The sequence below is a fragment of the Neolamprologus brichardi genome, chromosome 15 (genome assembly GCF_056152115.1).
Source record: "Neolamprologus brichardi isolate AB-2024 chromosome 15, ASM5615211v1, whole genome shotgun sequence".
Classification (NCBI taxonomy): domain Eukaryota; kingdom Metazoa; phylum Chordata; class Actinopteri; order Cichliformes; family Cichlidae; genus Neolamprologus; species Neolamprologus brichardi.
The window spans coordinates 33,283,997-33,304,901 of record NC_142118.1 but is presented as its reverse complement, the minus strand read 5'-3'; the positions used below and the strand labels follow the sequence as shown (position 1 = coordinate 33,304,901).

General features: G+C 40.5%; 1 protein-coding gene across 2 annotated transcripts; it reads left to right on the top strand.

Moving 5' to 3' along the window:
• The first annotated feature begins 638 nt into the window (after window positions 1-638).
• On the top strand, window positions 639-6,211 carry LOC118454263 (uncharacterized). 2 transcript variants are annotated; one of them, XM_035908234.2, is made up of 6 exons: window positions 639-708; window positions 2,279-2,584; window positions 3,997-4,143; window positions 5,236-5,277; window positions 5,927-5,979; window positions 6,059-6,211. In XM_035908234.2, exons 1-6 carry the CDS (start codon window positions 639-641, stop codon window positions 6,209-6,211), a joined length of 771 nt encoding a protein of 256 aa, XP_035764127.2. The 2 variants fall into 2 exon arrangements, with proteins under 2 accessions (XP_035764127.2, XP_087708756.1); XM_087852630.1 differs by lacking the exon at window positions 5,236-5,277.
• The last annotated feature ends 14,694 nt before the right edge of the window (window positions 6,212-20,905 follow it).

Below are 20,905 nucleotides of genomic sequence, written 5' to 3'. Positions count from 1 at the left end.
GAAACATGCAAATGTGCATTTATCTTCTGATCTGCAGACGTCTGTGGACATGCAGGATACTGAGTGTTGTTTCTTAGAAGAAAAGTTGCTGCTGGAATTCTTAGAAGTTCAGATGTTTTTTGATGTCGTGTTGAGCACTCCTGAACCTGTTCATACAAGATGAATGTTGCAAAACAGCAGAAAACAAGAAAATTACATTTATGTTTAACAAAAAGTGAAAAAAGAGTGCTGTTTGTTTTTTGCCGTGCTCTAAATTTACACTTTAATTTGTCCTCTAAGAGAAACAGGATGTAAGAGTCTATGTTCTCCCCCAGAATTTGAAGGAAACTATTTACTCTTCCTGACTTTACCCACATCATGTGAGTGACATCCTACTCACAGTCTGCACCACATGTCCATGAACCCCTTTGAAGTCTTCCGTTACGGGAGGCGCTTATGATACCGAAGCTAGATAAATTGGTGTTGGTGTAAGTTCCTGTCTACAGTTTCCTCCAGGCAGGTACAGAAGCTGTCACTTGTGTAGAAGTGTAGAGTTTAGGCTTTACATCACAGGGGCAGCTGAAAAAAAACGCACACACAGAAAGGTCAAAGCCCAAGCGCCGTCGCAAGAGGCCTCCGAGCAGCCTAACGCTTCCATCATGGGTGAAAACACCATCACGAAGCCTCTCGGGCTAGTTTTCATCATCACAGCTCACATGGTGTTCAACGGTAAGCCGTCTCATTCGTAACTGTTTTACTCCGTGACGTGTGAGAGGTTTTGTGTCCTGGCAGCACATGATGAACTTGACTCTCTGTTACATTTATTGCTCTCTGATTCCTCTGACAGTTAGTTAATGCACTGAATATTTTGTATGTAACTCGTTGTAGTAGGTCTCTAATGACAACTCAGTTCCCCCCACTCAATTACCATTACTGAATCATAATTGGGGAGTTCCACAAAGCTCTGGTTTTGTGACTCAACTTTATTTGTCGGTAACCCTGTTTCCACAAGTGGTTCGTTCTAAGTTTTGCTTCGGTATCTGTTAGAGTTTTATCACAGACGAGCGATATTAAAACAGGGAACTGGGTGTTTCATAAATGTTGAAAACACTGACACATTCTGGATAAAACACTGTGTGCTTGTGTCTGAGGTGAAAAAGGCATTGCAGCAAATTAAAGCTAGTCTGAGGTATTGCGAATTTAGCCCTGGCTCATAATGTGTACGTTCTGATGTTAAACAAATATAGCAATCACACTTTTATGTTGCCAAAAACAAGCGATCGTACTAATACCACAAGCCCTCAAATCCTTATTGAGACATCCGCAGGTGCTTCACACATGTTTAGAGAAAAAACTTGAACAATAACTTAACTTAAAATAGATATATAACATAGATACATAGATAGAAAACGCTGATTTGGGCTGATTAATTTGGAAAAAGACAACGCAGTAGCTCCAGTCCCCCAGCCGGGAATACAAGGATAGTGTCTTCACCTTTTAGCGTATAATAGAATATATTTGAACTTTATTTGTTTCCGTTACTGTTTTTAGTAGGTGTCCAAACACCTAGACTCCTGTTTAAATATAATTACTTGCTATTTAAAGGTTTCTAATCACCAAATCACATAGTTTCTACAGAAGAGAGACTTTCAAACAGAGGAGATGACACATCTAAGAAAAGTTACTTATCCCATTTCTATATGTGAGCTAACACTGAACTTTAGACACAGATGGCAGCTAGATAAATCAGGTAAATCAGTCTGAACTTCACCTTGGTGCTGTTGCTGGTGGCTATATGGCTGTGTAGACTGATCCAGCACTGCTGGCATTTTACTGTGGCGGCTTAGCCTAGTTTAAACACTACCCTGTAGTTTTACTGTCAGTGTTGGAAAGTAACTGTGGAACTTGCACTAAGGTAGTGAGCAGAAGGGAAAAGTGACCCGCCTGTTTCCTTTGTGGAGAAGATCAGTCGTCCTGTGCTGCTTCTGTGGCTTTTAGGTTTTTGAGGATTAAACCAACTGATGTCTCTAACACAGAATATGTCACATGGACTAGTCTGTTTTCACTACTGCTTTCTTCCAGCTACCCACAGCTTACACTGTATACTGAAGAGCATCAGTTTAAAATACTATAGGAACACAAAGCGGGGTATGATCATGTGTTCATGAGTGGAGACTGATGCATCATTATGGATTTATTAAATTTAAATTGAATAACAGTAAAAGCATTAAAAACATCAAACTAATTTCTCCACTAATCAGTGTTTATAATGCAAATCTCCTCTTCTGTCTCCATACAGACCCCAGCCATGCGCAAGTCATCGGGATCTTTGGCAGCAACATCACCCTTCAATTTACATTTAATGTTAGCATTATTGAAAACAGTCAAATTGGAATTTATATAACAGGCGAGAAAAAGATTGACGATTTTAAAAGTGGGAAAGGTTCCTTTGTTATTTACCCCCAAAACAATTCTGTATTTTACCACATCACAAATCTCACTCTAAACCACACGAACACCTACTGGGCCAGTTTATTTGGGGGCAACCTAAGAAAAAGTAATGAAGTGAAGCTGACTGTTGAAGAAAGGAACATAAGCTGTACAGGTAAGGACATTTGTTATGATTATAAGCTGCACATAATGAAAACGACTTTAACACACAGTAGAGCAATATCAAGAGCAGACTAAAGTGAAGTATGTTTCCATTATATTCATACAAACAGAGCAGCCATATATAGTATACACTAATTCCTCACCACCTTTACTTCCTCAATGTTTGCCTCTTTATTATAGATCCTGTAATAAATGACATCATCATTCCTGATATCTTTTAAAATACTATTCCAAATTAAAATGATCACTTTAATTAATTGTGTCTGCTAGTATTGACTGCATTAAATATAAAAACCATATAGTGTGTATAAGTGTCATGGATCCAAGGTTGTTGTTAACCAGTTAGTCAAAAGTTTAAAGCCCATATGAAAATAAGTCACTAACACACTATTAAACCAGTAGAATAAATTAAATATGATTGTCACAGAGTCCTGCAGGTTATGTTTTTGCTACATTGTTGATAAAGGCTCAGTTAGAACAGAAATATTTAAATAAACAAACAAAAATAGCTCCTCGTTCTCAGATCATATTGCCGAGCCTTTAAAGGTTAGCTGACATTCAGTCAGTCCCGTCTGCTGTAGATACTTACCAGAGCAGTAGGTCAATAATACTGCCTTCCTTTCCTAGCCTGGTTGAATAAAAAGCGCTCTGATGCTTTGACCTAAATGCTAAATACTGATGTCACCATGCTAGCATCTTGCTATCCAGCAGGCGTACATTAAACCAGCTTTACAATCTAGGCAATCAAAGCTATCTAGCGTGTCAACATGTTCTAGCGTTAAATATAAATTATGTTTGCAAATATTTGGTCAGAACTGGGCTACTGAGCAAATTTACCTCTCTACCTGACAAGAAAGCCAGCTTGAAAATCAGGCACATCAAAGGGTTTGCAGTGCATTCACAGGGGGACACAAACAGCAGTGTCAGTTACATTTATCCTCACAGAATCGCGATTTGCGTCATTCGTGGAGCTGCTGAGATGTTTGAGCGTAAAGCCGCTGATATGAGATTGACTGATGTACAGTCCCATTATAGCTGAGATGCTTGGTTACTATTCACATATTCAGTATGTTATTTGTTATTGACTACAGAAAAACTGAATACTGATCACTGTTTCACATTCTCATTGGTTTACAGTGTCAGCTTACAGCCCATAAGAAAGAGTCGAAGTGTGTAATTTTACTGCCTACCATGCTTTATTTTTGTTGCTGATGTATGTTATAAATATGTATTATACTGCATTAGTCTATATGTACTGGGGAAATATGCATAGATCCATTGGGATCTAAACTTATTCAGTATCTTTAATCATTTTTATTTTTTGTTTCATTTCTGTTCATAAACGTGGTGCGAAAATATGAGAGAAGCTCACATATTTTCATGACTTTCTTTTAACTCCTACAGCTCCACCGCCGTCGACTAAACCCACAGATCGTGTCAATGAACCTCCCAGTTCCATCAATAACATCATCATCATCTTCGCGGTTATACCTGTGGTCCTGTTGGCAACAGTACTCCCATGGTTGATCTGTAGTCTCGTGAGACCCAAAGGTAAGCAAATATACGATCCAAAAACAATCTTCACTTTTCACTGATATGTTGTGTTTGTTATCAGGGTGTGGCCAAAACTTTCTTATTTTTTGGAGACGTAGGATTTTATTCTCATTTCAATGCTGTAGTCTGAACGTAGTGTCAGTTGAGTTGGAATAAAACACATCAGGAACCTTTAATTCAATATTCTCTGCATATAAATAGAAAAGGGGTATGAAGCCGAATTGCGTGTGCGGGGCTGCAGTCAGTAGTATTTTCTAGTTTTTCAAGCAAACAAAGTAATGGTAAGGAAACACTTGTTATTCTGTGGAAAAAATTTGCAGTTGTGTGGTTAGATGCTCAAAAATGCAAACCAGATTGCAGTTTCACATCCTTCTGATAGATGCGATGATTCATCTCTTTTGAAAATAAGTCCTCCTTCAGTGCATGTAAATCTAATTGTGCCTACTATCACTGAGAGATGGGTGGAAAGAAAGAGCTTGCATTATTTGTTCACTAATACGAGTGCGCTTTCACTTCAAAGACAAACCCCTCTGGCCTACTTTGAGTAGGAACGCTGCCGCGCTGAAATAATCTGACAGCCCCCGTGACCTCAGAAACCGCACTAGAAGAGTTCCCGTACATGTATACAAATGCAAGCAATTGCTGACTGCGCACTCCTGCATCGTGCCGTGCTAATCGGGCCCGGCCGCTGTCCACGAGCAGAGGTTTTGCACAAAACCGACAGATGCTGGAGAGAAACTGCTCTGTTTCTTTGGCAACTTGTCCTGGTGCATTTGCACCGCTAGAGGATAAAGACAACGTGACTTGTTGGGCATAAACTTACAAAAAGCTTAGACCTAAAACTATATTATAAAAGTCAGGCTTGACTAAAACATTTAGCCACAAACTGTAGTTAAACTAAAACAAAATTAAAACATTTTACTTTAGCACAGCTTATTATGATCATTATTCATTGAAAAAATATTGTTAAGCATTAAATTTTTCGTCGTCCATAATTTTGGCTTGCTATCACTTAATCTGAATGCTAATTTGTTTAATTAATGGTATTTATGTAAGAATATCGATAGCTTTTTTTATATCTTTTTCCAGAGGCGGGATCAGGAGGTGATGCTAAGCCTAGCTTAGCATTAAGTAAGTAAAAAGCAATCGTAACTCTGTGTAAAGGTAACAAAATGCTGATATTAGCGTAAAAAAAAGCTCAGGAATAAACATACATCTCATCATTGAGCTCAGTAACTGAACATTAAGATTATAATTGCAATGATAATGTTTAGTTTGTGTTTACTCTAAACCGGCAAAGCGAAACCCGCTCTCCTGCGCAACAGCACGAACACTCTATGTGGTTACGACGTATTTGACGTAGATTCGTGCTTTTGATGTATTTGACGGTTAATTGCTTTTTTTTATGAACGTCTAACGTTTTTTTTCCTTATCTGATGAATCAGAAACTTATCTTGGATGTTATTTCCTTTATACTCCTGGGTGCTGTGGCATACTCCTACTCCCTATTTCCTATGAGCTAAGAAATTCCAAAACATGCGGCATTTATGTCTTTAACATTGAGATTTGACTATTTTCACACTTATTTAAAAGTATGACAATGGAAAATATGTAAATCGGGGATAAACTGACGTGGTTGACGGGCTGTAACAATAAATTGGATAAGAAATTTTTTAATTCGAACGTCCCACGAATGCTTCTTCTGCAAAACCCAAAATACAGTATACATGACCGATTTCACCTAGTTTGTAACATTTCACCTGCTTTTCTTCTCATGCAGACAAACAACAGCAACAACAACAAAGCCCGCAAAGCTCCACTCCCACAGTGCAGGTAAGAAAGATTTTGATCTGCTGTTAGAGAAAAAAATAAGCCTGGAAATTCTTTAGCCTGACTCGAGTTGCCTTCGCAGGAATCAGTGGCGTCGTTGAGCAGCGTGTCTGCACCCTCGGTGATCTACAGCGTCTTGGACTTCCCCAAAAGACCTCCGACAATTGTTGAGATCAACCCAAGAGATACAGAGTATGCTGCCGTCAGCTATCTCGCAGAAAAGAGACACATGTGATGCCCAGCTCACTGTTCGACTAGTGTACATAACATAAATCTAAATATATATAAATATAAATTTCTTGCAAGTGTTAAAAATCCTGCTTTTGTTATACAGGGATGTCTTATTGCACTATATCTCAAACAAAAGAGTTGGGAGAGGAAGAGTCTGCATGGGTAGTGTGTATGTAGGTGTCACTTTGTGTTTGGTGGTCTCGAAATTGAGATGCATGCTGCTGCTGCGGCAAACCTCAAGCCAGAACATAATACAGTTACAGTGACAACCCAGCCTCGCAGTTAGCTTTCAATTTTTCTTTGCAGTTAATTTGTGTCGGGGGTATCCGGCCACTAAGGAATACTTAACAGGCGATAGATTAGATTTTAGATTTTCTTCAGACCAGAAACACAAAGCAAGCACTTCCTGTGTACCCAGAGTCTACTGTACACTGCTCTGGGTCTCACTGTGTTTAATAGCTTCAGTGAACCACACTGATGCACTAGGTGACAACACAGAAGATGTAGTGACCCCTACAAACTTTGCTCCCTCTGTAGAGCACCAAATTTAGGTTGTTCTACCACTGAAATAGCCTCACTTCTGTTGACTAAAAACTACACTGAACAATTCTGATGCTTTTAATATTTAAAAATCTTTAAAAACCTGCCAATTAAGCACATGAATTTAGAGACAGCTTTGGAAATGTGGATATCCAAACCTGTTTGAATGGGGTATGTTACCAAAACTCTGCAGCTGACACTGTCTTAAGTTATAAAAGTATCCCAAATGACAGAAATAACTAAAGCATGGTATCCTTTGTTAGTTCCTGTAAAACAGGGATGCCAAATTAATTTACATCATGGGCCACAGACAGCCCACCAGTGAAACTACATGATAAATAAGTAGACTAGAATCAATTACTAATATCTACACTTAATCACTCTGGTGTGGTATGAATGTCAGTTCCTATTTATCAGTTGGAAAAGCTACAAAACTCACACTTTGTAGTTTTGTAGCTTTTAAGTTAAAACTACAAAATCTTCCAAAGCTTTCCTGTAGGCCATATTGGAGTCTTTGCTAGGCCAAATCTGGACCCCAGACCTTATGTTTGATGCCCCTGCTATAGAACCATAAATGACCTTGTAAGTGGAAGAATGGGAGTGTTTCCACTTTAAAAGAATGCCTAAATCCACATGTGGCCGTGATTACACCTCCGAGTTCACTTGGAGTCTGGTTGAAGGAAGCGCGTGCTGGCACGTGCCGTTGGTATCACTGTATTGTAGTGGCTCATGAGAATCCCGGCACTTACCTGCACACTCTGGTAGATGCAGAACATATAATAAAGGTGTTATGCAGCAAGAACATAATGCAAAACTTTCACTCGCTGTTTCTATAATTTAAGAACCAAAACCACTTGGTTAGTGTGACGAAGAGCGTGACACATGCCAGTAAGCTCAAATTTCTAAATTACCAAGTTGATAATTTCAGATACAATTTGCACAATCAAACAGCTGCTAGAGGTCAGTTTTAAAATGGGTCCCAATAACTGGCTGCACACAGAAACTAGGGGCTTTTATTTTGTTTGAGTGGAAAGTTTTGACTGAGAATGCATCATCATGCAATCCCAGGCTGAAAGGTTTTACACTTTGATGACATTTCCAACATGAAAACCTTTCATTTCCGCTTCACCTCATCTCCAGAATTCATCTTCACTCCCATGCTGATAATCGCGTGAGAGCTTAACAAGCTCACTTTTGACTTTCAGGTTTAGTGACTTCTTTTGCATCGGGGTATTTATCACAACACGGAGGAAAAAGTTTCAGGGACACCTTCCATACGTGCTTATAGATCAGTAATAGACCTTTCAGCTTATCAGTACTGTATATTCAAAGGTCACTGGTGATTTTTCCATGAGCTGCTGCGACAGCTCGCCACTATCATGCAAATCTGACAACAACAATCTGACACTATGTGCAATAACTGCATGCATGGCCTCTGAAGTTCTCTTTTTGAAAGCTTATTGATGTCTTTGATTTACTCAGTTCTCATACATCTTTATCATATGTTAAAAATGTATTCTCTGGTTCATTATTCACCAGCTACTCAGAGAAAGAGCGAGTTCATTTTGAAATCCAGCAAGCTTTCAAAATGTACCGTCCTGTCACGTGCTACTTTATTACATACTGCTGAACTGTTTCTTCTTGAAATACACAGTTTTTAAGATGTAAATGGATGTAAAATTATCAACTTTATTGTGTGTGTGTGTATGTGTGTGTAAATACTGTCTTCAGTTCCTGAATGTACTGTACTGGATCTGTGAGTGTCACAGAAGGAACAGAAACTGCTCTTTATTTTGATAGCAGCGGTGCATGCTGGGGGATGTGTAACATAAGTCTTCAGAGTTTTGTTTTGTTTTTAAAAAAATCAAATATTTCTGAATTCTTATCCTGTAAAAACACCTCTAAAATAAAAATAAAAAGTTTACCTGAGATTCTGTTTTTTCTTTATGGTTTTAGTAACTAAAGTTGACGCTCAACACACAGAGTTGTGTATTTAAAGAATGCACTGTTTTATCTTCTAGTCTGTGTTACATTAGGTCGTGGAGTCTTTGGCATGTAAAAATGAAGCAGTATTTTAGCACGTTGCAGGGACTTACCCAAGTAAATCACCTATAACGCCAACTTTATTTTTCTGTCAAGACCACGTAATAAAGCGTGATCTTAGGTTATACACAGACGTGGATGCTTTTTCACCTTAGAATAAACTGAAACCTACACCGAAACATTGCAAAGTGTCTTTTAGTGTGCTAAAAGACTTTCGTTTTTAGTGATGCCCCAAACAGGCCTACGGCATCAGCCCTGCAAGGCTTTTGCTACCTGTATTGGCTGATTGGAGTAGGAGGCTGAATGGAAACCACTCAAATGACTGATGAGACAAAAATAAATTCTTTGGGTAGAACCTGAAGCGCTGCGTCTGGTAAACACCCTTCTGCTTAACCCCGAGATGACTGAGATGAAATATTATCTTGACAGCATCACACTGTTCACACTTCTCATCAGCAGGGACAGTGAGACTGGTTAGAGCACACAAGGAAATGAAAGCAGCAAAATACAGAGAGGTGTTTGAAGAAAAGCAGAGCGACGCGCAGGTCTGGAGCAGCGTGTCTTAGGTTACATATTCCACTCACACAGATTGTTCCGAAGCCAAGGGACCCTAATGGCAAATACACAGACATCTTTGAATTTAAACCTCATTCTTTGGAAACCCAGAAGGGCCCCAGCTGAAAATCTAAGGCTTTGAAGTGACATATGGGAGTCTGCATTTCAGATAATGCAGCACAGTGCAGTCTCATACGAACAAGTATAATGAAATCATACAAATCAATCATAAGAAGATCTTAAAATATATTCTAAAAGATGAGCGAAGCGTAGTCAATAGAGGTGATGTGATGCTATCTGCTGAAACCAGTATGTGACCATCAACCATCAGTATGTGACTGAACTGCAGACTTTATCTTTCATTTGAGATATTAAGCATCACGCCCCCCACCCTCAATGACCGCCTGAAGTCTGGAGCCCATGGATATCACCAGTTGCTTTGTTTCCTCCTCTTTGATGCTCTGGCAGGCCTTTCCTGCAGCCGCCTTCACTTAGTGCTTGTTTGTGTATTTATTAACTGATAAGCAGCTCTCTTGGGTTCCGATTAGGTGGTTGATTTGACTTTTTCATCGCCTTGAGAAACCTTTGGGTTGCTTTTGCAGTTTGCAGTGCTTTGGGTCTTTATCCATCTGCACTGTTTGCGGCATTTGTGAATGTGAGCATTGAGTGCTCCTTCACCTGCATCAGCATCTCTTTTGACCTCAGAATAATGAGAGTTCAAGCAAACAGCTACCAAATACAAGTTCCACTGCAGATGTGGAATAACTGTGAGTCTGTGGTAGTGAGCCTCTGAAGTAGGTGTGCTGTATATAAAAGAAAAGTTGTCTTATTGTCCAGATCCTTGTGGACCTAACTGTAAACATGCAGTTTCAAATGGTAAATTTCAGGTTTTGGTTATAATAAATTTTGCAAAAGTGCATCAGTTAAAGTTAACTCTACAGCAAAAATATTTTGCACACTGTCAATCTAAAATCCAGATGAAGTAACAAGCACATCTAAAGTTTGATCAAAAGGAGAACACTTGGTCTATCTGGTGGTACAGCCACAGTAACTGAGCTCAGTGTGTTTGGAGTAAACACTTAAGCTGATCACTCGGTGAGTGAGTTTCTGCCTCCCACGTGCTTGAGGTAAAGGCTTCATTGTTTTCTGTTTGTGTGCATGTTTGCTGCTGCACTCAAGCAGTGGCCTGAGCAAATAATGTGTCTGCACTTTGCACTTCTTAACACCCACCTCTACTGTATCGAGGTTTCTCATAAAAAAAACAACAACCCTACATTGCATTTTCACAAGTGAGACATTGCATTTTCTAACCCAGTGCATCAAGAACGCAGAAAGTGCAACATTTGATTTAAACTTGTGTGTCATCATTTTGATATAACTGACAGATAGATAGATAGATAGATAGATAGATAGATAGATAGATAGATAGATAGATAGATAGATAGATAGATAGATAGATAGATAGATAGATAGATAGATGCAAAGTGCATTACAAAAAATATGTACACTATAAATGTAAGAAAAACAACTACATGATGTTATAATACAAAAATAAGGGGTCTTTTGTGTGCTTGACACTGAATGAAGAGTCATTATTCAGTTTTAGAGAGGACAGTAGGAATGATTTCCTGAAGTGTTCTTTATGGCATTGAGATTTAATCGTAATGTGATGGGTTGTCCATGATGGAGAGCAGTTTGATCACTTGTTGTCTCATTCGACACTGAGACTCATCTGAATCTTAGTTTCTCCTGCCAAAGACAGCAGGGTCAGTATTTGGGGTTAAACAGCATGAAACGTGACTGCGTCCCCGCTGGGTCAGACTAGTGGTGGTGGTGCAGTGGGGTGGGGATATTTTCTCAGCACAAACCAGCTTGTTACTGATTTTGCCCATACCTTTATAACAGTGTACTAAACTTTTGATGGCTGCTTCCAGTAGGATAATGTGCCATGTCATTAAGTAAAAATCAACTGCTGAACATCACAGTGATTTCTGTGTACTCACATGGCCTCCACAGAGATGCAGTGGAACGGAAGAACAAGATGATATCGTCTCTATATGGACCAAACATCCTGTTGAATCTGTGCCATGAAGAGTTAAGGCAGTTCTGAAGGTAAATGCTGTCCAACTAAGTACTAGAAAGGTTTACCTGATAAACTGGGGTACATTGGGACTGACTCTTGTGGCCGTTAGAGTAGACGTTTTGTTTGTTTTTTTTTTTAGCTCTAGCTAACTGCTTTGCTATCTAAAGTGGAAACTCTTACTTCTAAGTTTATGGATATGCAAGTGCAGTTGTATTTGGGTGGTTTATGCTGATGCCTCACAACAAATAGGCTCAGAGTTCAACTGTCCCAGCTAGCTGGTGCCCTTTTACATGGATTTTGCATGTTTTCCCACTGTCGGCTGAGAGTGTGCAGTTGGTGCTGTGATGGACTGGCTCTGGATCTGTCCATGGTGTATCCTGCCCTGTTTTTCAGCCAATGACAGCTGAGATTATGCTCCAGCCTGTCTGTGACCCTGAACCGTATAAGCAATTAAGAAAATGGATGGTTCGATCGTTGTGCATAGTTGTTACATGCGCCTGACCTGGTTTTAAAAAACCAAGCGTTTGCTTGAACAATTACGGAAAAACTCAGCGTTTACCGTTCAAACAAAGGGCAACAGCTGATCAAGTGTTTTGCTTTCCTGAGAAACCGATTGTTTTATCTCTAATCAAATCTTATTTTGTTGATAAGGCGTAACTTTCCTTTTCATAAAAACATTTTCCTTCATCCAGTATTAGGTTCGGTTTTCACACCTCTGAAATACTGCCTACACCTTTGATTTTTTTCCCCAGTAAGTCAAACAGAAAAGTGAATCTCACACAAAAAAGGGGAAATTCATTTACGGCCTCAAGATAACCTTTTTCTACCTATAAATCATTGCCAGTAGAATTCATACTGAAAGCCAGATTTCAGGTTATTTTCTGCTGCTGGATTATACTGCCAGAGAAAGCTTTCTGCAAGTTTCTCTTAGCTGTGTTCTTGAATTAAATGAGTTTATCTACTAATATTGGTGGTTTTGAATGCAAACCAACATGCAAACCTTCAGATTTATGATTACAGCTTTACAAGATATGCCTTAAATCTGAGAAGACGGGAGTATAAAATGAAAGTTAAAAAAAATACATTTCTCTTCATGTCTTTCCTGCCTGTTTTTGCCACAACCACTGAGTTTTCTGTCAGTTGCTTCGGCTGCTGCCACCCCCCTTTCCTGTACCTGCTGCTCCTTAGCCTTCTTGTTCCTGACCGAGCTTCTGTTTGTTTTTTGTTTTGTTCACTTGAGATTTACCTTCTTGTTGGCATAGCCTCTAACACTGTATTCTTTTTTTTCCTGAAATACTCACCTCAGTAAAGGTGAACTATTTTAGTTTATTTCCATCACCCTTTCCACAAACCTGTCAATATTGGTCTACTTGTCAGTTTCCATATCACGACTGCAGCTTTTGTTCCTCTCGCGCTCTAATGGGAAGCAAAAAAGTCTTTGACATCTCAGAGCAACCATGTCAGTTTAAGCAAACAACTCTAACTCTAAACTCTAAACATTTTCCAGCGAGCAGTAAATCTTCACTGCAGCAGCAAAAAGAGACTAAGAGGTTTCGCTCTTTTGTCCAAACTTTAAGAAGACACTGCCCTCCTGTGGCTGTGAGTGACAACAACACAGCTTTTTATCTACCCTTCAACCTCATTTCAATTATTTTGTGAGTCTGCGCTCTCGAGAAACAAGCCAGTATGCTAATATGTCCTAATATGCAGAGAAAAAAACAGGACCTAGGCGAGGTTGTTGCAGAGGAATAATAGCAGCTGCAGATCATGAAATACAAGCAGTCGTAAGCAAAATAGATGAAACTGTGTAGAAAACCTGGTAACAGATTAGTATTATGAATATGTTACGAAAGTGTTGCATCATTCCCTTACTGGACACTTTATTAGTTACACCTTCCTAATGCTATGGACCAACTTTTGGCTTCAGACCTGCTTTAATTCTTCATGGCGTAGATTTATTAAAGTGCTAGAAATGTTTCTCAGAGCTTTTGGTCCACATTGGCATGACAGCATCACACAATCGCCAACCAAGAAAATACCCCACACAATTACACCACCACCAGAACCACTGGTGGATCCATGCCTTCATGTTATTCTGATCCCGCTGTCAGAATGTCACAGTAGAAATTAACACTCATTGGATCAGGAAACATTATTCCAATCATCCGTTGCCCAGTTTTGATGAGCCTGTGTGAGCCTCAGTTTCCCGTCCATAGAGGACAGGAGTGCTCGGCTAAGAACAGGAAGATTTCTGCTGACTGGGTGCTTGATGCTGTGGGTCTTCTGCTTCAAGCTTCCATTGTGCATTCAGAGATGCTCTTCTGCATGCTTTGGATGTAACGAGTGTAGTTTGAGTTAGTGTTGCTTTCCTATCAGCTCAAAGCAGTCTAGAAATCCTCCTCTGATCTCCAGCAAAGCATTTCTACCAAAAAACAGTCACTTACTGGATATTTTATGTGTTTTTAGACCGTGCTCTGCACATCTTACAGGTGGTTGGTCAGGCACGGACACAGGAGAGGAGGCAGAATTAACTTTAAACAAAAAGGGAGCTTTCATTAGGGCTGATGTGACGTGAAACATAAAACAAAGCACGAAACAAACTTGAGCAACTGAAGGCAATGACAAAACTAAGGAATCTATGAATAAACTGTGACACTGTGACTAGATTATGACGACAATGAATGCTATGAACACTGTGAGTACTAAGAACACGATGACGTCTACGACTGGACACGGGGAAGGTAACACAGACTACTAGACAGAGGACTTAAATACACACATGAGGTGATCAGGGGAAGTGGAGACACAGGAGGACACAGCTGACTAGAATGAGACATATAACAAAAACTAAAACTAAACATAAGGAACCAAGAACTCAAGACTCTTTCAAAATAAAGCAGGAAACATGTGGACATGACATGAGCAACATGAAAACACACAGACAGAAAATACATGACGCAGAAGACTGGGACAGACTTACACCAGGGGACATGAAGAGACTCGTAACTGGAGACATGAAAGAAGCTAAACTATACTGCAACTCAAGGTAACAATAATAATACTAAGACTTAACATAATAATATAAAATAACTCATTAACCCTTAACTTAAGAATAGCACATGGATAGAACACAATGTAAAAATAAGAAAACAATAAAAAAATAATACAAAATGCTGGGTCAGAGTGTTACGGTGCAACGTGGGGGACTCAAGCGCAGGACTCCAGGATCGACTGCACACAAGAATTTATTTACAGAAGTCACCGGGTGTATATACAGGTAGTGCAGGGCAGTGCTATATACAACAAAGTGGGGGACGGGGCTCCAGGGAAATCCAAGGGGTGATCACTCGCTCTCCTATTGTCCGCACACGACTGTGGGTCCACTCTTCACACTCGACACAAAGATTCACACAGGGGAGGTATCCAGGAGGTCTGTAGACAGGAAACAGGGCTTAATTACAAAATTCTCAATAGATTCTCAACTTAGCTGTGCTGTAGCTTTGACTTTCACTGACGCATGGCAGACAACGATCCAGCGAAGACCAGCAGTCTCCTCCTGGCTTAAATGCCGATCGCCTTAATGGGCATCAGGTGTGTTCCTCCTCCGTGGGCGTGGGCCGAGGGCGTGAACCCACAATGAGTTCCGCCCCGGCGACAGAAAGGTGGAAAGAGAGAGCGAGAGACAAGAAAAGGTAGAAAAGGCTGATCAGCGTCCCGCTGACCCCCCAGGCCGTGACACAGAGACCCAGCCCCTCACACTTGCCCATTCTGATTCTCACTTTTAACATAGTTGAATCTACATTTACATGCCTAACGCGGCTATGCTGGCGAGCAGATATAGGACCCAAATGAAGGACAAGGTTAAACAGTTTTAATGCTATCAACTCATAAGAATAGCATTTTTAGAGCAGCAAATCTAAGAAGAAGGAATTTTTAGGAAAACACAGGGACCTGGACAAGACCAAAAAAAAAGAACAAGGGAAGACTCGCACAGTATACACACACACGGGATAATAATAGGTGGGAACTCAGTTTAGGATAACACACACAATGACTGTGGAGGAAGTTAAACTACACACAAGATACGGAGACAAAGAATCACCAAAATAAAACAGGAAGAGAGACACGACTGACTGCGAGACACGATTAACTTGGCATAACAAAACCAGGGAACATGAAAGACAAAAATACAAAGACAAGACCAGAGGATCAGACTGAGAACACAAAATGAACTGACTAAATTAATCTAACAATCAGCTTCCTTTAAAAAAAGAAAAAAAGGAAAAGGGTAGCACTGTTTTCATGATTTTTAAATATAATGATTGAGAAGCATGTTTTCAAGTGCAGTGACAAATTAATATCACATAGTGTTCTAAACACATTTACAAACTAAAACAATATAACTCTGATTGTTCCAAAATATAACCATGCCCTCAATTGAAGCACATCAGAAACTGCCTCTAAACCGCCATCTGCTGGTCAAGTTGTGTTACAACATGTAATAAAAAAGATGGTCTGTGAGAGAAAGATGCTGAGTGAAGCTGTGAGGTGCAACAAACTGATGGGTCACAGAGAAGCACTTCAACCTCCTTTAACAAGAAGCAAGCATCCATCAGTCTAATGGAAACAGTGTAGAGGAAGTGGGTGCTCCCTCAATCATCGATTCATTTAACATCTTCAGAACAATCTGGGTACAAAGTTCCTGAGCTTCTTCTGAGCTTCAGCAGAATCCATATACCTGTTATCCTGGTGTCTCATTTTAGCAGCCTTTGCAAGTCTCCCTGCTGCCTGTGAATGACGGGCCACAGTTTCTAGTTTTCACCCACTGGTAGGTCCATCAGGGAGTCTTCCAAAAATAGCAGGAGTGCTGAGAGCAGATCTGTTAGAGTGTGGATATGGAGAGGACCAAAGCCAGGCTTATGGAAACGAAAGGTAACCTTCATTAAAACATCATCAATTTTAAGGAAAAGGGGTTAGGAAAAGGAGATACGGGTGACTCAGGGAATCGGTAAAAGCAGAGGCACAAAGTAACATTAATGCAGGGCATTAAAGAAAACTGTCCTTCAAAGTAAAACAGGAAGTCCAAAGGCAAAACAGTGTACACTAAGGTAAGGTCCACACTGGATCTGTACAATAAAAAACTAAGCACAGGGGATGAGCAACAAGACATGACTGCAAAACTGAAACTAAGCAGAAGAATATCCATAAATTAGAAACCTAAGATTTGAAATGTTACGAGAAGTGAAACTAATAAAATACTGAAATAACAGAGAAATTCCAAACAGGAAACAAGAGCACAGGATCAACTGTGAAACCAAATACAAACCATGATTACAAGAACTCAGGACAGGGACTAAAAACCAGGGACGAGGATACCAACTTCATTTTTTGCTTTTATGGGAAGAGTGACAAAACCTTTGAAATCCACCGCATATATTTGTCTTTTTTAGTCATACATTTCTTATATTCTCATATTTACTTCTCCAAAAACTGCTGACATTACACTGAGGCTGTACCGTGCTTTCATAATGAGGGGGACCATCAGAGGGGGAACCATGCCATCCTCCTGGGAAGAGCTGAGGAGAACCCCAGACGAGGGGCCACTCAGCAGCCACGGAGCAGAAGCCACAGGGGGCTGAGTGGTGAAGCTTCACAGGAGTGACCGGTCTACCACAACTGCAGGCTTCACGTGCCTCAGTTAAGGTCAGACTTCATGATTCAACAATAAGAAAGACACAAGGCTCCTTAATACCGAGACATGTCAAAAAACACCTTGAACTGTAGACTTTTGGGGAAAAGTTCTGTGGATATGACGAGACAAAAGCTGAACTTTTTGGAAGGTTCGAGTTCCGCCGCGTCTGCAACCAACACAGCATTTCATTTAAAGAGTATCAGACCAACAGCCAAACATAGTGGTGGTAGCATGATGGACCTGAAAGTCTCACCATAATTGATGGAACCGTGAATTCTGCTGTCTGTTCTGTTCATGCCCTGAAACTCAAGAGTGCAGGGGAGCTGGACAATGATCAGAAACACCACCAGCAAGTCCACCTCTGAATGCCTTAAAAATTTTAGAGCGGCCTAGTGACTCCAAAATTTAACAGCCCGTCCGTGCTCGAAAACACTCCAGTATGACTGAATGAAAACAATTCTACAGATAAGTGCATGCAAAATTCCTCCACAGTAATGACAGTGGGGACGAGGGCTGAAACACTCATTGCTATATACTGCAAACACTTGATTGCAGTTTGTGCTGCCAGTGGTGGCACAACCAGGTAGTAGGTTTAAGGGACAATAGCGTTTTGCCCCTTTTTCACTTAATAAATGAAATTATCATTTTGTATATTGCATTTTGTATTTACTCAGATTATCTTTTAAAAAATGTTTTTATCTTTATTTGGAATGGACAGGAAAAATCCATCAACATAGCAATATATGAATAAGATGAAAACAGAGTCCTTCTTCCAGGTTTTTAGAGTTAAGTCCAGGAGAGCAAATGATAAACACAGTGATCGGCAAGTGCATGTTATCCTCTAATGGATATTACTGGGAGAGTTGCCTGATAACAAAGTTCTACGAGGTTCATATGTTCTCCAGAAGGGGACCCATATTACATAAAGGTAGGACACATTATATGGAGCTATAAACATGAACTGGGGGGGTTGTTCATGCTGCTGTCATGGAGGGAAAAAAGTAGAAAAAAAAGTAAATAAAATACATTGTTACATCCTTGAGCCTTGGAGGAAGTGAGACTGCCTTTTTTTGTTCATGCAAATCCAAGTGTGCTGGGACTCGTGGATGATTGGTTACTTGGAGACCTGTTCCAGCCCTCTTCTATGCAGATTGCAGGGTGACAGTCCACGCAGATTATTGGCTGCACGGGGATCCCGTGATACTCCAAGAGGCAATCAGTGGCTGATCGCGCTCACCTGCAGCTACAAAAGGCTGGAGGGCCTTCACTCAGTGGCTGCTGCTTAGGACTGAACATGCAGTTGGCCCTTCGTGCCGCCCTCTTCGAACTTTGTTCAACTTGTTCATAATGCTGAACTTTGTGTGTTAACCTCGGTTCATGCCTGAACTTTGCCTGATTAGTGTTTTGAGTTTTGTGACTGATAGGTCTGTGTAACACAGGCCTACTGCTGGAACGTCAAGACAGTTCTACTACAAAAGCAAGATGCAAGTCACCAGAGCTCTTTGTGTTGCTCGTGCGCAAGGGAGAGAACTGTGACGAGCGCTGCTCCTTCCCCTCGAACCCCAGTCGCTCTCAGTTAGCTCCCCCGTAGCACTGCTCTTTATTGTGGTTATATGAATATGTATAGGTTCATTAACATATAACGTCTTACACAGACATACATATGAACAAAGAGTACCAGTCTATGTATACGTGTAGGTGTGCGTGTGTGTGTGTATGTATGTGTGCGCAGGTGTGTGTGTGGTCAAGATGTGACCCTGTGGTCCGCCTAAACAAAGGGCTCTTATACTAAAACAGATACAGAGTAGGTGTCCTCCTATACCATAAATCAGTCAGAGAAGGTAGGACCTCTCTCATGACCTCAGGATGTGTGTGCATATGCCAGAGTGCTCTGGGAGGCACACAGAGTCTTTGCAGACTGCTAAGGATCAAACATCCTATTAATATGCAATCAATTATATAATTCTAAGAATATATGAGTATATATTTCTGAGAATAAATGACAATCCAACAATATAAACCTAACAGTGATGCTAGCTTGCTTTGATTAGAATTTTGTGATGCTAGCTTGCCTTAGTTATTCCTTAGCTTTTACGGTTGTTTGTGTTATTGCTTTACATGTGTTAATTGCCCAGTGGTCTGTTGAACAGCCCTGTCGGTTTTCTGTTAAAAGTTTGCAAAAAAACCTTTATTTTACTCATGTTTCGTGTGGGGGCTTGTGTATGTTACTCCCCTCCTGTCGCCTAGCAGAGGGGGTTGTAACATAAGTGGGGGCTTGTCCAGGATCTCCTTTTCCCCATAAGAACGTGTGTTTTGCTACATTTATTTTTTCCTTCTGCCCTCTTCCCTGTGTGAGCGCCATGTCGGCTGCATTTTGCTTAGAGCATTTCTTAGAAGATCCATCTGTTGTGCTCTTTGATAGCTGCCGCAAGTGTGAATTGCTGCAAATTGCAGAACACCTTAAGCCCCAGGTCCCTAAAACACTCCGTAAGAGTGACCTGAAAGCGCGGATAGTAGACAAGCTGGTCTAATGCAAGTCCCTGATCTGCCAGAAATGCCTGTGGTCTCTGGTGAGCCTAGTCAAACTTCCTCATTTGAGGGGCATCATAAAGATGGTTCTGGTCATGACTGTGTGGGAGATGAGGGGGGGAAGACACTGTGCACGCTCCCTCACTATGATTCCCTCTCCTCTGGAAGTTCAGAAGCACGGGACGGGGCTCGGCTAAAAGTACGACTGGCATGGCTCCATTTGGAGGCCGAGGAGAAGGCTCGGGTCAGGCGAGCTCAATTAGAGCTCGAGATTGGAAGGTTGGAGATAGAGGCAGATAAAGCAGTGAGGCTGTGTAAGCTGGAACTGGAGAACTGGAGTCCTCATCTGTCTCCGCTGATTGTCCAGATTAACAATGGTCAGAAATTAGATAAGTAGGTTACAAAAGTACAAATAATAGTGAGATCAAATAAAGTTAGCTCTTGTCGGGGTCATTAATAGGATCCAATTGTTCCAAATTTGGTAGAATTGACCTTTTGATTTCTTAACAGATATGTCAGTTTTTCCATCCTAAATATCTCTAAAATGATCCCAAACCAGTCATCCAGTGTAGGCTGGACTGGGCTTAACCATCTTCTTGTAATTGTTTTCTTACTTGCCACCAAGAATAATTGCACCAGCTTAATCTCACTCCTACATTCCAGAAAAGGGACCAGCTCCACGTATAGAACCTTAAAATCTAGAGGTATTTGAGTGTTAAAGACTGTGTTTAAGGAGACCCGGACACCCATCCAGAAATTTTTTAACCTGGGACAGTCCCAAAAGACACGAAAATGATTAGCAACAGTCGAGCCACATTGTCTCCAGAATGCATATGAGCACTTTTATATCTCTCCTGATATGGTGTCTTGAAGTATCTAATAATGTTCTTCCAGCCATGGAACTGGATGTGGATCACTGGCAGGACCAAATATTTTTCCACTCCCCCACAGAAATATCAATCCCTGATTCCCTTTCCCATTTATCTTTAATGCATAAAGTGTTATCCTCGCTGGCACTAGAGAGAGCTCTGTATAGGTCAAAAATAGATTTAGTAGGGGTCATGGTTGTAGCATTCTTCAGGATGGGGAAAAATGCGACTCAGCATCTGTAAAGTCGGACAATTTGCACTCACTATCAATATATGATCTGTGAAAGTCATATTGTGTCAGGTTGTGTTTGTCTCTCAAAGCTGAGCACAATGTTTCTATAAGTAAGATGATCAGATTGTCAGATTATCTTTGTCTAATATTAACAT